Below are 13,502 nucleotides of genomic sequence, written 5' to 3'. Positions count from 1 at the left end.
CCCTGTCACCTGCGAGCCACCTCCTGCCTGCTGTGGGGACACATGGAGGCCGCCGCGGCCGTGCTGACCCTCCCGGCCCTGCAGATCGCGTCTGACGCTGCAGCACTGGCTCTCTGAATCCTCCCCGTGATGTGTGGGCTTCCCACGCGGCTCGGAGGGACCCCGCCTGCCAATGCAGGTAGACACAAGGGACGCGCGTTCCGTCCCTGGGTCGGGAAGATCCCCTGGAGGAGGGCCTGGCAGCCCATTCCAGTATTCTTGCCAGGAAAATCCCACAGACAGAGGAGCTGGGGGCTGCAGTCCACGGGGTGGATCAGAGTCGGACACGACTGAAGCGACTTAGCAGGCACGCTGACGGATGCGGGGATGGAAACAGAGACAAGCCCAGGAGAAGAGGCGACACCGTCACCCGTTGTGTGGCCAGCAGCAAGTGACTCAACCTCTCTGGGCCTCAGGTTCCCCCCTGGGGCAGAGGGGCCACAGCCAAGGGCGTCTGAGGACTAAGCAAGCCAGCGCTCAGAAAAGCGTCTGCAGGGAGCAAGCCCCCGAACGGCGGTTCTCCTGGCTCCTGATGATCGCGGTTACTGGTTCTTGGGAGGGTCCCTTGAGGGACACGCGAGGCTGACACCTACTGTGCGTGCTGCTTCACAGACCTGATGGGAGGCGACTGCACATCGTCACAGCGCGGGCTCCCACCCGAGCCCTGAAATGCACGGCTGACCAGACCAAGCCTGGGGAGGCTACTGCGGGTAGGGGCTCGCTTCCCAGGAGACGGTTCTGGTCCAAAGCTGGGAGTCAGTGGGTACCCGGCAGCTCTCCCACCCAGCCCAGCCCTGCCCAGCATGCCACTCCCCCGCCCCCAGGCTGGTGAGGGACCCAGCTCACCAGCAAGAAGCCCACTGCCTCCTCCGGCAGAAACCTTTTCCCTTTTCCCACAGGCTGCCAGGAGGCTCAGAGCCAGCCTGAGCATCAGGCCCTGAGGTTGGAGGAGAGAGTGGAAGCACCCCACTGTGGGCAGGGGGAGGCCTGCAAGGGGGTCCCAGGACTGCGGAGCTGGGGCGTGAGGCTGGACCCCATCTCTCCCCACTTTGCGCCCAGGGGCCCTTAGTGGGGATGCTGCCCACCCACCGCACCCCCCGAGACTGGGCGGGGCCCTCAGAGTCCAGCCAGCTGCCCACAGTCTGCACACAGGCCTGAGCCAAGGACGGGCAGCCTGGACCCTCCCGACCAGGACACACGTCCGGTTGAGCTGGAATCTCCCTGAGCCCTCTGCCCAAAGAGGACGGATTGGGCAATTCTGACCACCCAGGAAGAGGTTCTCTCTATAACAGCCCCCTCCCAAAAGGTTGCTTTTTAAAAATCAGGAGACCTCCCTGATGCTGGGAAGGATGGAGGGCAGGAGGGGAAGGGGGCGACAGAGGATGAGATGGTTGGAGGGCATCGCCGACTCGATGGACGTGAGTTTGCGCAGACTCCAGGAGACAGTGAAGGACAGGGAAGCCTGGCGTGCTGCAGTCCACGGGGTGGCAAAGCTTCAGACACGACTGAGGAACTGAACAGCAACCAGTAGTTGAGAATCTGCCTTGCAATGCAGGGGACGTGGGTTCAATCCCTGGTCAGGGAACGAAGGTCCCACCTGTCTCAGAGCAACGAAGCCCACACGCCACAACTACTGAAGTCCAAGCACTGCAACTAGAGGATCCAGGCTCTCCAACAGAATATCCCGCGTGACGCAATAAAGATCTCGTGTGCCTCAACTAAGACCAGACGCAGCCAAATAAATAAATAACTTTCTAATTTAAAAAAATAAAAATTGATCAACAACAGCTCTGGGTGCCTGTTGCTAAAAGAAAGCAAACTGGAGAGGGGGAGGAGAGTTCTCTACGTGTGGTCCCCGAATTGGCAGCGGCATCACCCGGTAACTGTTAGAAGTGCAGTTCCCAGGCCCCCAGATGGCACGTGGGCGGGCCCAGGACTGGTGTAACCAGGCCTCCTCCAGGGGATTCTGAGACCTCAGGAGGTCCGAGCCGGTGGCCGAGACCCCTGACGGATGCCCAGTCCTCGTCAGGCACCAGGCTTCAGAAACGGGTGCCGCTCGGCGTGGCTGCGGGCATCCAAGGCTCCCGTCTCCCCACACATCCTCGTGCCCGTTAACCGCGATGAAAAAGCAAAGTTGGAGGGCGTGTCTGGCAAGTCCGGCTCACCTGGCGACAGGTGTTGCAGGGCCCAGGTGGGGATTAGGCAACTGCTGTGGGATGCAGGGCCGAGGCTGGGACCCGCAGGTGTGGGCCGGCTGCCCGGGCAGGCTCCGATTCTGCTTCCCAGGAGAACAGCTCGGCCGCATGTTGGGGGGCGGGGAGGAGGAGCTGGGTGACGTGGCCTCTGCCGGCCACTTTGATGTGAGGGGTGGCACACGCCCCACGCCCCCTTCTTTGGTTTTTAAGAGCAGCGCGGGTACCTGCCTTTCCACTTTTTTTTGTTTTAAGCAAGGAATCGGTCTGACGTTTTGATAAGAACCACCAATTATCAGAGAGGCAGGAAACCAAACCCTGGCTGTTTTGGTGAAAGACAAGATTCAGTGCAGACCACATGAAGGGCCCAAGCCCGCCGGCCGGGGCTGGCCTCTGAGGTTCCAGGCCCCCCAAGCCCGCCGGCCGGGGCTGGCCCCTGAGGTTCCAGGCCCCCCAAGCCCGCCGGCCGGGGCTGGCCTCTGAGGTCCCAGCGGCGGGTCGGGCCTGTGCTCAGGCCCCTTCCAGCTGCCAGGGCTGAGGGGCGGCCTGTGGAAGGGGCCCGGGAGAGGACCCCCGTGGCCACTGTGGCTCCCACGAGGACCCTGGGCCTGCAGGACTGGAGGACACTCACTGATGCTGCCCAGGACCCCCGAGGCGCACAGAACACCTGGCTGGCCCCCACACCCTCACCGCCTCCCTCTGCCCGCGTCCAGGGGGCAGGTCTGTCCCGCACTCACAGCCAAGACAGCTGCCGCTCCCGTCCTCACTCCTGGGTGGGGTGCTCCCCGACTGACCACACAATTTCCCCACATAAACAACTGACCTCCTGACCCCACTTCAGTGCAGTTCAGTCGCTCAGTCCTGTCCGACTCTTTGCGACCCCATGGACTGCAGCACGCCAGGCTTCCCTGTCCATCACCAACTCCCAGAGCTTGCTTAAACTCATGTCCATCGAGTCGGTAATGTCATCCAACCAGCTCATCCTCTGTCGTCCCCTTCTCCTCTGCCCTTAATCTTTCCCAGCATCAGGGTCTTTTACAACGAGTCAGCTCTCCGCATCAAATAGCCAAAGTATTGGCTTCAGCATCAGTCCTTCCAATGAACACCCAGGACTGATCTCCTTCAGGATGGAGTGGGTGGATCTCCTTGCAGTCCAAGGGACTCTCAAGAGTCTTCTCCAACACCACAGTTCAAAAAAAACCATCAGTTCTTCGGCGCTCAGGTTTCTTTATACAAAAAAAAGAAAGCTGACCACACTGCCCTCCAAATGTCACCCCATTCTCTCTACTCCCTTGGGAGCAAAATCCCCGGGGGGAGCCTCCTCCACCCTGTGTCTTCCACTGCCCTCCTCTTTCACTCTTTCTTCATCATATTTTAACATGACATGTGGCACATATATAAAAGAATACTTGTAGGGGCTTCCCTGGTGGTCCAGGGGTTAAGAATTCGCCTTGCCATGTAGGGGATGTGGTTGGATCCCTGGTCAAGGGACTATTAATTAGATCCCACATGCCGCAAAACAACCAAGACCACGTGCTGCAATAAAAAGATCCTGCATGCAGCAAAGACACAACACGGCCAAACAGATAAATTTTTTTTTTAAAAAAAGAATATTTGTAAATGTGTGTCCATTATAAAGGGCTTCCCAGCTGTCTCAATGGTAAAGAATCTGCCTGCCAATGCGGGAGATGCAAGAGATGTGGGTTTGATCTCTGGTCTGGGAAGATCCCCTGGAGAAGGGAATGGCCATCCACTCCAGTGTTCTTGCCTGAGAATTCCATGGACAGAGGAATCTGACAGGTTGCACTTAAGTTCAATTACACGCCCATGTCATCCAGATGGGCCATCTCGCCCTGCCCGTCTCCCTGCAGCCAACCTCCCCGGGCCCTCACATTTCACTTTTAAGTCATCCTACTGCCCATGTGTACATGCCCATACTGTAGTGTTTCACTGTAGTTTTGAATTTTATAAATAATATGATGCCGCGTGGAGTCTTCTCAACACTGAGTTTCTAAGACTTGGTCATGAGGTTGTTTGTGGCTGGAGTTCATCCGGGTTCAGTGCTATATGTTCCATGGCGTGTGCACATGCTGTTGGGGGCATCTATGTTGTGTCCGGCTCTCTGCTGGACTCACTTTGCTCTGTTGGACACTTTACCCCCTGTCTCATGTGGGCAGGCTATCTCTCTTGAGTGTTTTCCAAGCAAAAGAATGTTGTTGTTGCTGTTGTTGAGTTAGTCGTTCAGTCGTGTCCTACTCTTTGCGACCCCGTGGACTGTAGCCCGCCAGGCTCCTCTGACCACAGGATTCTCCGGGCAAGAATACTGGAGTGGGTTGCCATTTCCTCCTCCAGGGGATCTTCCCAACTCAGGGATCAAACCCAGGTCTCGTGTTTCCTGCATTGGCAGGCTAGTTCTTTACCACTAGCGCCACCTGGGAAGCCCCAGGAGAAACATACAGAAGCAACTTAGATGTTTTTTGCATGAAAGTTTCATGTCAGTTTTTCAATCAGTTCTTCAATTAGATTCCCAGCAAAAGAAAACCAGCACATTCTCAGTTCAAGCCTACATTCACGGATTTTAAAGAAATGGTATAGTTTTCCTGTACGGGCCTTGAACATCTCTTGTTCAGTTCATCTTTAAGGACCTTGAAGATTTTACTCTGATTCAAGCGGTACTTTTTATGGTGTCTTTTAAAATAAACTTAGGACAGTTTGTTGCTAGTATTTAGAAAAGCAATTGACTTCAGTATATTAATCTTATTACAAACCATCTTGAAGAATTCTTACCATGTTTGATAATTTTAGATTTTCTAGGTAGACAATCTTATTCGTGAATAAAGTTACATTTCTTGTAGTTCTATTTATTACTTTTTTAGCCATCAGGAAAGCTCCTTCCTGGAGGTTTTTGATCGGGGGTGTCCGCAGAGCACTAGGTGGGGTAAGGAGGATATCTCCGGGGGACAGGGTGCAGTGGCGATGGAGACTGGTTATTTACCGGGAAGCTGATCGAGTGAGTGCACAGATTAAGGAAAATGGGGATCATTTAGAGAAAAACGCTTGATAGCTGTGGAAGGGGATAAATCGGAGATATTGGTTGAAATCAGAGGGATTGGTGTAGTTCAGTGGTCAGTACAACAGAGAAATGGATATATAGAGATAGAGATAGATTAGAAAGAGAGATAGAGAGAGAGAGACAAATATATATAGAGAAACAGACAGGCAGGCAGACAGATGAGCGCATCAATTCCCTAGCTCTGTCCACTGAGGGAGTCTGGGTGCAGCAACACCTCAACAGCAGTGAGCACATCTCAGAACCACACCCTGGTTCCTAAAGCTTTTCTCACTTAAAGGAACAGGGGAGAAATGGAGAAATGGCTCATACCAAGGATGGGGGAAAGAAGGTACAAGATAGGCCTGAAACACCTTTTCATGCCAGAAAGCAAAGAAATGTTCAAAGGATGGTAGGTACATAGCCAACGGACACAAAATCTAGGACAAAGGCCTTTCCCCCGGCCAAAATGATGATTTGGGCTTGAAATAAAATCCAGTAACAGACTATAACCCACTGAATAAAAGAAACCATGACCCCCACAGATGGAAGCAGGGCGGGAGAAGAAAGTTGAGTGAGAAACAGGATATTCACATGGGGTCAAAGCTCCTCCCCACTTATTCATCACAAACAGAGAACGAGTTACTTTATACCAGGCAGCCTAGCATCCACCACCCCAAAAATAGGAAGACTGGCCATCAGCTGTGGAACAACAATTGCACTCCAGCTGCCAGGATGCACTCCTTCTGTGATATTCCTGCAAAGACCGCAGAACCTGCAGTGCATAAGGAAACCTCACAACAACCCAGTTTGGGAGCCATTCTATTATCACTAGCTGCTCTTCAAAACTTTTGAGGTGGGGACTTTCCTGGTGGTCCAGTGAATAAGACTCTGCACTCCCAATGCAGGAGGCCCAGGCTTGATCCCTGGTCAGGGAACCAAGATGCCACATGCCACAACTAACACCGGCACAGCCAAATAAATAAATATTTTTAAAGTGTTGAAGTCGTCTGTCCTGGGAGATCACAGACATGACTTCAGCACCTCCAGCAGGAAGCTGGGATCACAGGAAGTTCTTGAGCGAGCTGCCCAGGTGTGAACCTGATCCTGCCAATCCCAGCCCTTCCCTGCAGATCAGGAAAGCAGCTCACAGCCAAAGTTCCAGGCTGCTGGTGGTCCCAAGCTGGGTGGGGCGAGAAGTGAGACCCGCCCCCAACATTGGGGCTGCATGTGCCAGCTGGACAAGACTCTGGTCCCAGATCAGCCTTCACGTCAGCTCTAGTTCTCTTCTGGACAAATGTTCTGAAGCTGACATCACTTGACGTAGGGAAACGATGTACCGCCCCAGCCAGCGGTCACAAGGTACCAGCACAGTGGGACCAGCTCCAGCTTCAGTCACTCCCTCCCTGGGCAGAGCCAGCCTCTCTGAACAGCACTGTCCCCCAGAGCCCAGCGTGGGTTGTCTGGAGTTATCTGCTGTGTGACAGCATAACTACAGGGGGCTTCTCTGCACACAGGCCGTGGAGTGGGGAGGTGGCAGATCCTCAGGGCTGGGACCAGCCTGAGGACAGGACAGCGGGCACCCCGCCCACTAGAACCAGGCCTGGGTGCACAGGCTTGCAACCCAGTGAGGCCAGGCTCCCAGCCTTGTACCATGAGAGGGTCAAAGAGGAAGCAGGTCTCCAGGGGTCTGGGGAAAACAATGAGCTATCCCCTGGGGATCACGTGTGTGTGCATGTTAAGTGAGTTTAGTCGTGTCTGACTCTAGCCTGACTTTAGTCTGCCAGGCGCCTCTGTCCAAGGGACTTTCCAGGCAAGAATACTGGAGTAGGTTGCCATTCCCTCCTCCAGGGGATCTTCCAACACAGGACTCAAACCCAGCATTGGCAGGTGGATTCTTTACCGCTGCGCCACCTGGTTAAGCCAGGGATCACGGTGTCAAGCTGACCGTCGACTGAACCTGAACCCACCACTAGATGGCGCTCAGACCTTGAGGTGGGGTGGAAATACAGCCAGCAAACAGGGCAGCCGACCAAGCGGGGTATGACTTCTAAAAGTCATACTGCAAAGGTCTCCCCACCCCAAAACAGCCTTCCAGGAAGGCAGACTGCACGAGGAGCAAGCCTGGGAGAGACCTCACTACCCCCAAAGGTCCCAAACCTGAGGAGCATCAGATGAATACCCAAAATTTCAGATAAACTCTGGGGTCAGGAACCACAATGCAGCTGAATACGCAAAACACTACCAGGAGTTAGAACACCTCAAGCACTGGGGTTTGCAGACATCTTAGAAGTCCCTTTTTTTTAGCTGAACTTTCCTCTCATCCCATTTCCCAGACGAGCTGGGGAAGACTGGGACCCCTTCCTGCAGTGGAGTCAGCATCCACGCCCCGGTTTCCTCTCCGGGGCTCATGGCAGACATCACTAATAGATCCCAGCACTCCTTCCCAGGAAGATCCCAATCCTTCTCAACAGACCCTCTGGGAGCTACCACCAGCCAACCACTGGAGGTGGCCCTTGAAATGAGCATCCCGTTTATCAATCCAGATCTACGTGGCCTGCGCACACTGCTCACTTTCCCCTCCTCCTCCCCTCCTCCCTGAGCACACACAAAGCAGGGCCATCTCTGACTTTTATGGGTCTTTATGCAAATTAGAGGGAGGGTCCCTCTTACGGGGTAGACAGCCAATGTCAGGACACACCTTTGTAGCTGGGTACTCTTGTGCAGTGTACAACCTATACAACCGTACCTGGGGTAGCAAAAGCCTGGGTAATAGTTCTCTTAAGCTTTGATTGCAGAGGCATCCACTTCAAACAGAGTATCTCAAACACACTGCCCACCTTTCTGCTGAGATTTGTTTTAGACATCTGTGATTTTGGTAACTGACCATTTGGGCCACTTTTTTTCTTCCTTCACTTTAAATTCCTGCTGTTATGTTTTAAATCCACCAATCAAGAGTGAGTCCCCTGAAACCCTCAATTCCAATAAAAGCAGAACCCCAGGCCCACTGTGTCTCTCTCTCTATCTGTGACCTCGCCGTATGGGCCCAGGTGCAATAGGCAATTTCCAGGTCTTGTAGGTAATAAATCTTTATTTTTTTCAAAGTTTCCTGATGGCCTTTACTGAAAGGCTTCTTGCAAACACAGTAAGAACCATGAGGACTGGTCCAGCCACAGCACTGGTTTCCGACTGGCTGAGCCCTGGCAGCCCCACGCCACAGAAGCAGTCTGGTTCCAGTAGGCAACAACCTCATGCTTCCTGAGGCCTACTGACAAGGATGACTGGCATTCTCACCCAGAAAGACACACACTCGATCACACTCACACGAGCCATAAAATAAAAAAACAGTCCAGATTCTTGTGTAAAACCAGGATCCCAAGCTTAATGCCCCGGAAAGCTGCCAGTCGGCCAGTGTGGGCCTTGCGGGGGCCCCTGGTCCCTGAAGGCCACCAGCAGCGAAGGCACCACGGAAAAGGCAGGGCCCGAGGCAAAGGCCGCTGCGTCTCCTTTCACATGTATCAGTGGTCCCCGCTGTATTTAGAAAAGGAAGTCCCTCGGAAGCAGCTCATAAAGGGAAGTGGCGCGAACAGCGCCCGAGGGGCTTGCGGAGCGGTCCTGCTCGGCTGCGAAGCAGGGCCTGCGCCTGTCCAGCCTCGGTCCGCACAGCGGGTCTGCCCAAGGGGAAGGCCCCTCCTCTGGGCCCCGGCCGCCTCCTCCCGGGCCCGAGAGCCTCCCGAGGCCGCCTGGCCGCCGTCCGGACGTCACCTGCACAGTTGCAGGTGCGGGTGGCGGCTCAGCTTCTCCACCAGCTCCTCCTCCGTGGGCTCCTCCAGGACGTCCCTGCGGAACGGGGGAGACGATGGACGGGGCGCCCTGGGCGCCTGCAGGGGAGCAGGTGCGCAGGGCTGACGGAGAGGCCTCGTCAGGGCTTCTCAGGACCAGGAGCTGCGCGGAACCACCCGCAGGGGGCTTGGGTCCACCTCTGGGATGTTTACGGGGAGTCCCTCAAAGGCCGGGAGAAGCCCACTCTGTGCAGCTGCGACACACACAGTTCGGGGAGGGCGGTGCGGCCGCCTCTCTGAGCCAGCGGAGGAACAAGTTCCAGGTTACCATGGGGAAGAGGGGCCGAGGTTTCCCTTATTCCCTACGTAAGCTCATGGTGAGAGGAACTCAGCCTCGCGGCAGGAGCAGCGGCAGCCCGAGAGGTCCCAAGAGGAGCGCCTCCCCACTGCCGCGCTCCCTCTCGCCCCGCTCCGCGCTCCCTCTCGCCCCGCCCTGCGCTCCCTCTCTGCCGCCTCTGGCCCCACGCCCCGCCCTCCCTCTCGGCCCTGCCTCCGACCCCATGCCCCGCCCTCCCTCTCACCCCGCCTCCCGCCCACCCCCGCGCACCTGAAAGGGAGCTCCTCGGTCATCTCAGAGGTGTCCTCCAGCTCCTCCGTGAGGGGCTGCAGGTGGCTGCGGCGGTCCCACTTGTGAAGGAAGTTCTGGCAGGAGGGAGGGAGGGGAGGGACGGGTGGCAGGTAGGCCCAGGCCCTGCGTGGACGCCTCCCGTGCCGACCTGGCTGAGAAGCCGCCCCACCCCCCCGACAGGGACCGAGGCCCGACAAGGCCCCCATCCCCTACAGAAGCCGGTCCCTGAAGGCCCTCCTCCAGCCCCACCCCACAGCTCAAAGGTCAGGAGCCTGCAGGACGAGCCCCAGGGCCACGGGGACCTAGCACACAGGCTCTCCCACCAAGTTCCAGGCGGACCCCACCTCAGCAAGTCAGAAACGCCAGCTGAGGAGAGCCTGGGCCGGGGTGTCCGCTACCTCCAAAATCAGAGCCAGGAACAGGTTGACCCAGATGACGGACGACACCAGCCACCACACCACAAAGTAGACCTCTGACCACCTGTGGGGGCCGGGGGCACCCGTGAGCCCAGCGCAGCCCTCGTCGGGACCCGCGCTCCCCGCTCCACATGGCTGCTTCCACCCGGGCCCCAGGCTGGCCCAGCCCCGCTGGGAAGCGCGGGGCTGGGGCTCGGACCCAGCCCAGCACCGGGGCCGTCTGAGCGCGCCGGGCTGAGCCCCTCCACCCCAGGTCACAGGCCCCCCAGAAGCCACCGGCTGCCCCACACGCCCTGCGACCCCAGGAGGTAAGACCCAGACGCGCACCCCCCGCAGAGCCGCGGTCAGGGCGGCCAGGCCGGGTCACTCACGGGCCCGCGTAGCGCCGGAAGGCATCCAGGAACACCTGCCAGTTGTTCACAATCATCACGTCCCACAGAGTGACCAGGGCAGCCTGCGGGGGGCAGACGGGCTTCCAGGAGGCCGCAGGGAACAGGGGCGGCGGGTGGGGTACGAGGGGCAGGGGGCGCGGGACTCACTGCAAAGTCGTCAAAGTTGTTGGGCCAGTACTCTAGCTGCTCGAAGCTCCCGCAGGGCGCGGAACCGTTGTCAGAGGCCAGGCTGCCGGGAGGGGTGGGAAGGCACAACCCGGTCAGTGTGGGGCCATGGTGGGACACGCGTCGGGTGCCCAGCCCAGCCTCAGCCCCTGCTCCGTATGGACCCAGCGGGCCCTTGAGAAAGGGGGACAAAGAGGACGTTCCCTCCAACTGAGGAGGTTCCAAGGGTAGTGAGGCCAGTGCTGTGGACACATGGGCAGAGGCCGGCTGGGGGAGGGCCACACAGTTTAGGCCGAGCCCTAGACACCCCTTTTGCAGCAAGCAGCCTGGGCTGCAGGTCCATAAAGGGGCACGGGGTCAGGGATCACCCTCAGTGCAGATTGTAGAGAGGGCTGCTAGAGCAAGGGTGGTGGGGGGAAGAGGCAGGGCGACCAAGGAAGAAAGAGGACCCAGGAGGTCCCTCCTGGGGAGCTGACCCACACCACCTCCGAGGCCTCACCCCGGCTCCAGCATCCCCGCAGGCACTCCCCCTACACCCCCAGCTCACCTGCTATTTCTAGGAGCCACGATGACACCCCGGAACAGGCTGATGCCGATGATGGCGAAGACATAGTAGATGACCTGGGAGGGCAGGCGGGCCGTCAGCATCGCATGCTTGTGGGGGGACCCCACACAGTCAGGCAGGGTCTGCTAGGGGCCGTGTGCCAGCAGGGGTTCCTCCCAGGGGACACGGGGACTCTGCTCCCAGGCACCCCTCCTGGCCACCAATCTGTCCCAGAGGGAAGCCCTGGGGATACATGGGGCCCGGGGGCAGAACTGGGGCTGTGAGCCCTCCTCCAGGGCAGGTGCGGCAGGAAGTGGACCCCACGGAGAGCTGGGCAGCGGGGCCTGCAGAAGGTCCTGGGAAGAGGGCCGGGAGCAGCCACGTCTGTCTGGGAGAAGCCCACCGCCCTCCCCACATTCATCAGCAGGCGTCTGAGGCGCACCCCTGGGCAGCTGTGTGCCACAGAGAAGGCGCTGCCTGCCGCCCCTGACCCATCACTAATGTGCCCAGGGGGCAGAGGACGAGGCGCACCCCCAGGCTAACCCAGGCCCTCTCCAGGGCTGCTTCCTCCACGAGGCAGACTGGGGCCTGTGGGCAGTGCATGAAGCAGGTCCCCTGAGCATCCCATGACAGCCCCGGGCACCACGGAGCCCCCTGGCGTCCACAACAGCAGGGCTTCATCACCCTCTCTCCTTCCTGCCAGGCCTCGTGCCTGGAGCAGCACCCAGGACCCCTGCTCAAGGCCCAGCTCCGGCGGGGCCACGTGGCGGGGGCAGGCGGCCTGGCCCAGGGTAGGGGACATCGAGACTCAGCAAAAGTGGCTGTGAGTTCCCCAAATCGTCAAGCGAGGATGGCTGACCACTCAGGGGCCTCTGTGGCCCTCAGGGGCCCCTGGTACCTCTAACCTTTTTCATCTTCTCAGTGTGGCCCAGAGCCCAGGACACACGAGGGATTCAGAAGTGACCAAGAGGCTCTCTGGCCCAGGAAGGCAGTGTGGTCAGGCCGTGCCTCCCGCCAGACCACCCCAGCTCCTCTCTCCAGCATCCCGCCCCGCCCTGGGTTTCTGGGGCCTCAGTCACCCGCTGCCACCCGAACGCAGAGACCCTCCTTCTGAAGGCCGCCACTTCACGCGGAGCTCCGGCTGCCTGCCCAGTGGCCCAGCCTCACTCCCCCGAGAGGCCAGCGCGGGCGGCCAGACTCACCACCAGGATCCCGCCGAAGGCCCGCATGTTCTTGATCAGGTCCAGGATGGTGCTGGCCACCAGGGACATCAGCTGAGACGGCAAGAGAGCGGGTGACCCGCCTCACCTGTACACGCATCTGCACACACACCCACACATCACCTGCACACACGCACACCCACACATCACCTGCACACACACCCACACATCACCTGCACACATGCACACCCACATATCACCTGCACACACACCCACACATCACCTGCACACACACCCACACATCACCTGCACACATGCACACCCACCTCCCCTGTACACGCACCTGCACATACACACACATCACCTGTACATAGACACACACACACAATCACCTCCCCTGTACACACACCTGCACATGCATCCACACACACCTCCCCTGTACACACATGCACACCCGCCTCACCTGTACCTACACCCACACCGACCCTCACTCTGTCACAACTACACACACCCACCCACCCCCACACACACACCCCTACATGTGCAGACACCTCCACAACCGATGGTGAAGCCATGATGTGCAGGGCCTCAGCCCACACTGCCCACCGGCCCACAAAAGCGGGTCTGGAGGCTCTGGAGAAAGGCCAACCTGGAGACGGCCGGTCAGCCCTGGGTGACGGGGTTTGAGGTATGGGGCCGCAGAGACCCAGCCGGGGACCATGGTACATGTGAATCTAAGCCCCAGAGACCAGCTTTCCAAGCAGCCAGTTTCCCCACTTGGTAAGTCAGGAGAAATAGCACCGGACGCTAGCAGGCGGGAGCTCCACTGTACGTGTGGGCACATGTGATTATATGCACATGTGTACATGCATGTAGGTAGATGATCACGTGTGTATGAGCACACACACATGTATATATACACTTGTGCTTGTATTGTGCCCGACTGTATGATTGTCTGTGTCTGTGGTACAAACATGTTTGTATAACTGTGCAGTTACACGCAAATGCATCTGTTGGTGTGTGCATGCGTGTGTGTGTGTATGTGAGGCGATGTGTGTGATCATATGGGGGTGTGATTATACATACACGTGTATGACTTTGTGTGTGCTCTGCGTGTGTGTGAAACGTGCCAGTG

At 58.0% G+C, this 13,502-nt stretch overlaps 1 protein-coding gene across 6 annotated transcripts in view; it reads right to left on the bottom strand.

The window, feature by feature from the left end:
* Nucleotides 1-8,339: 8,339 nt before the first annotated feature.
* Nucleotides 8,340-13,502, bottom strand: part of TPCN2 (two pore segment channel 2) — a 30,349-nt gene continuing 25,186 nt past the window's right edge. For 2 of the 6 annotated variants that reach the window (XM_065937955.1, XM_065937956.1), the window contains 7 exons: nucleotides 12,410-12,481; nucleotides 11,211-11,284; nucleotides 10,646-10,727; nucleotides 10,478-10,560; nucleotides 10,089-10,170; nucleotides 9,670-9,764; nucleotides 8,340-9,120 (listed from right to left, as the gene is read on the bottom strand). In XM_065937955.1, the coding sequence (XP_065794027.1) occupies nucleotides 9,042-9,120; nucleotides 9,670-9,764; nucleotides 10,089-10,170; nucleotides 10,478-10,560; nucleotides 10,646-10,727; nucleotides 11,211-11,284; nucleotides 12,410-12,481 (567 nt within the window). In that variant the 3' untranslated portion in view covers nucleotides 8,340-9,041. Of the gene's footprint in view, nucleotides 9,121-9,669; nucleotides 9,765-10,034; nucleotides 10,171-10,433; nucleotides 10,561-10,645; nucleotides 10,728-11,210; nucleotides 11,285-12,409; nucleotides 12,482-13,502 lie in introns of those variants that run through there. The other 4 variants (XR_010663440.1, XR_010663441.1, XM_065937957.1 and 1 more) reach the window with 4 other exon arrangements.

The sequence above is a fragment of the Muntiacus reevesi genome, chromosome 5, assembly GCF_963930625.1.
Source record: "Muntiacus reevesi chromosome 5, mMunRee1.1, whole genome shotgun sequence".
In the NCBI taxonomy this organism is placed as follows: domain Eukaryota; kingdom Metazoa; phylum Chordata; class Mammalia; order Artiodactyla; family Cervidae; genus Muntiacus; species Muntiacus reevesi.
The sequence above is the reverse complement of the archived record's forward strand: the minus strand, read 5'-3'. Positions and strand labels throughout refer to the sequence as shown.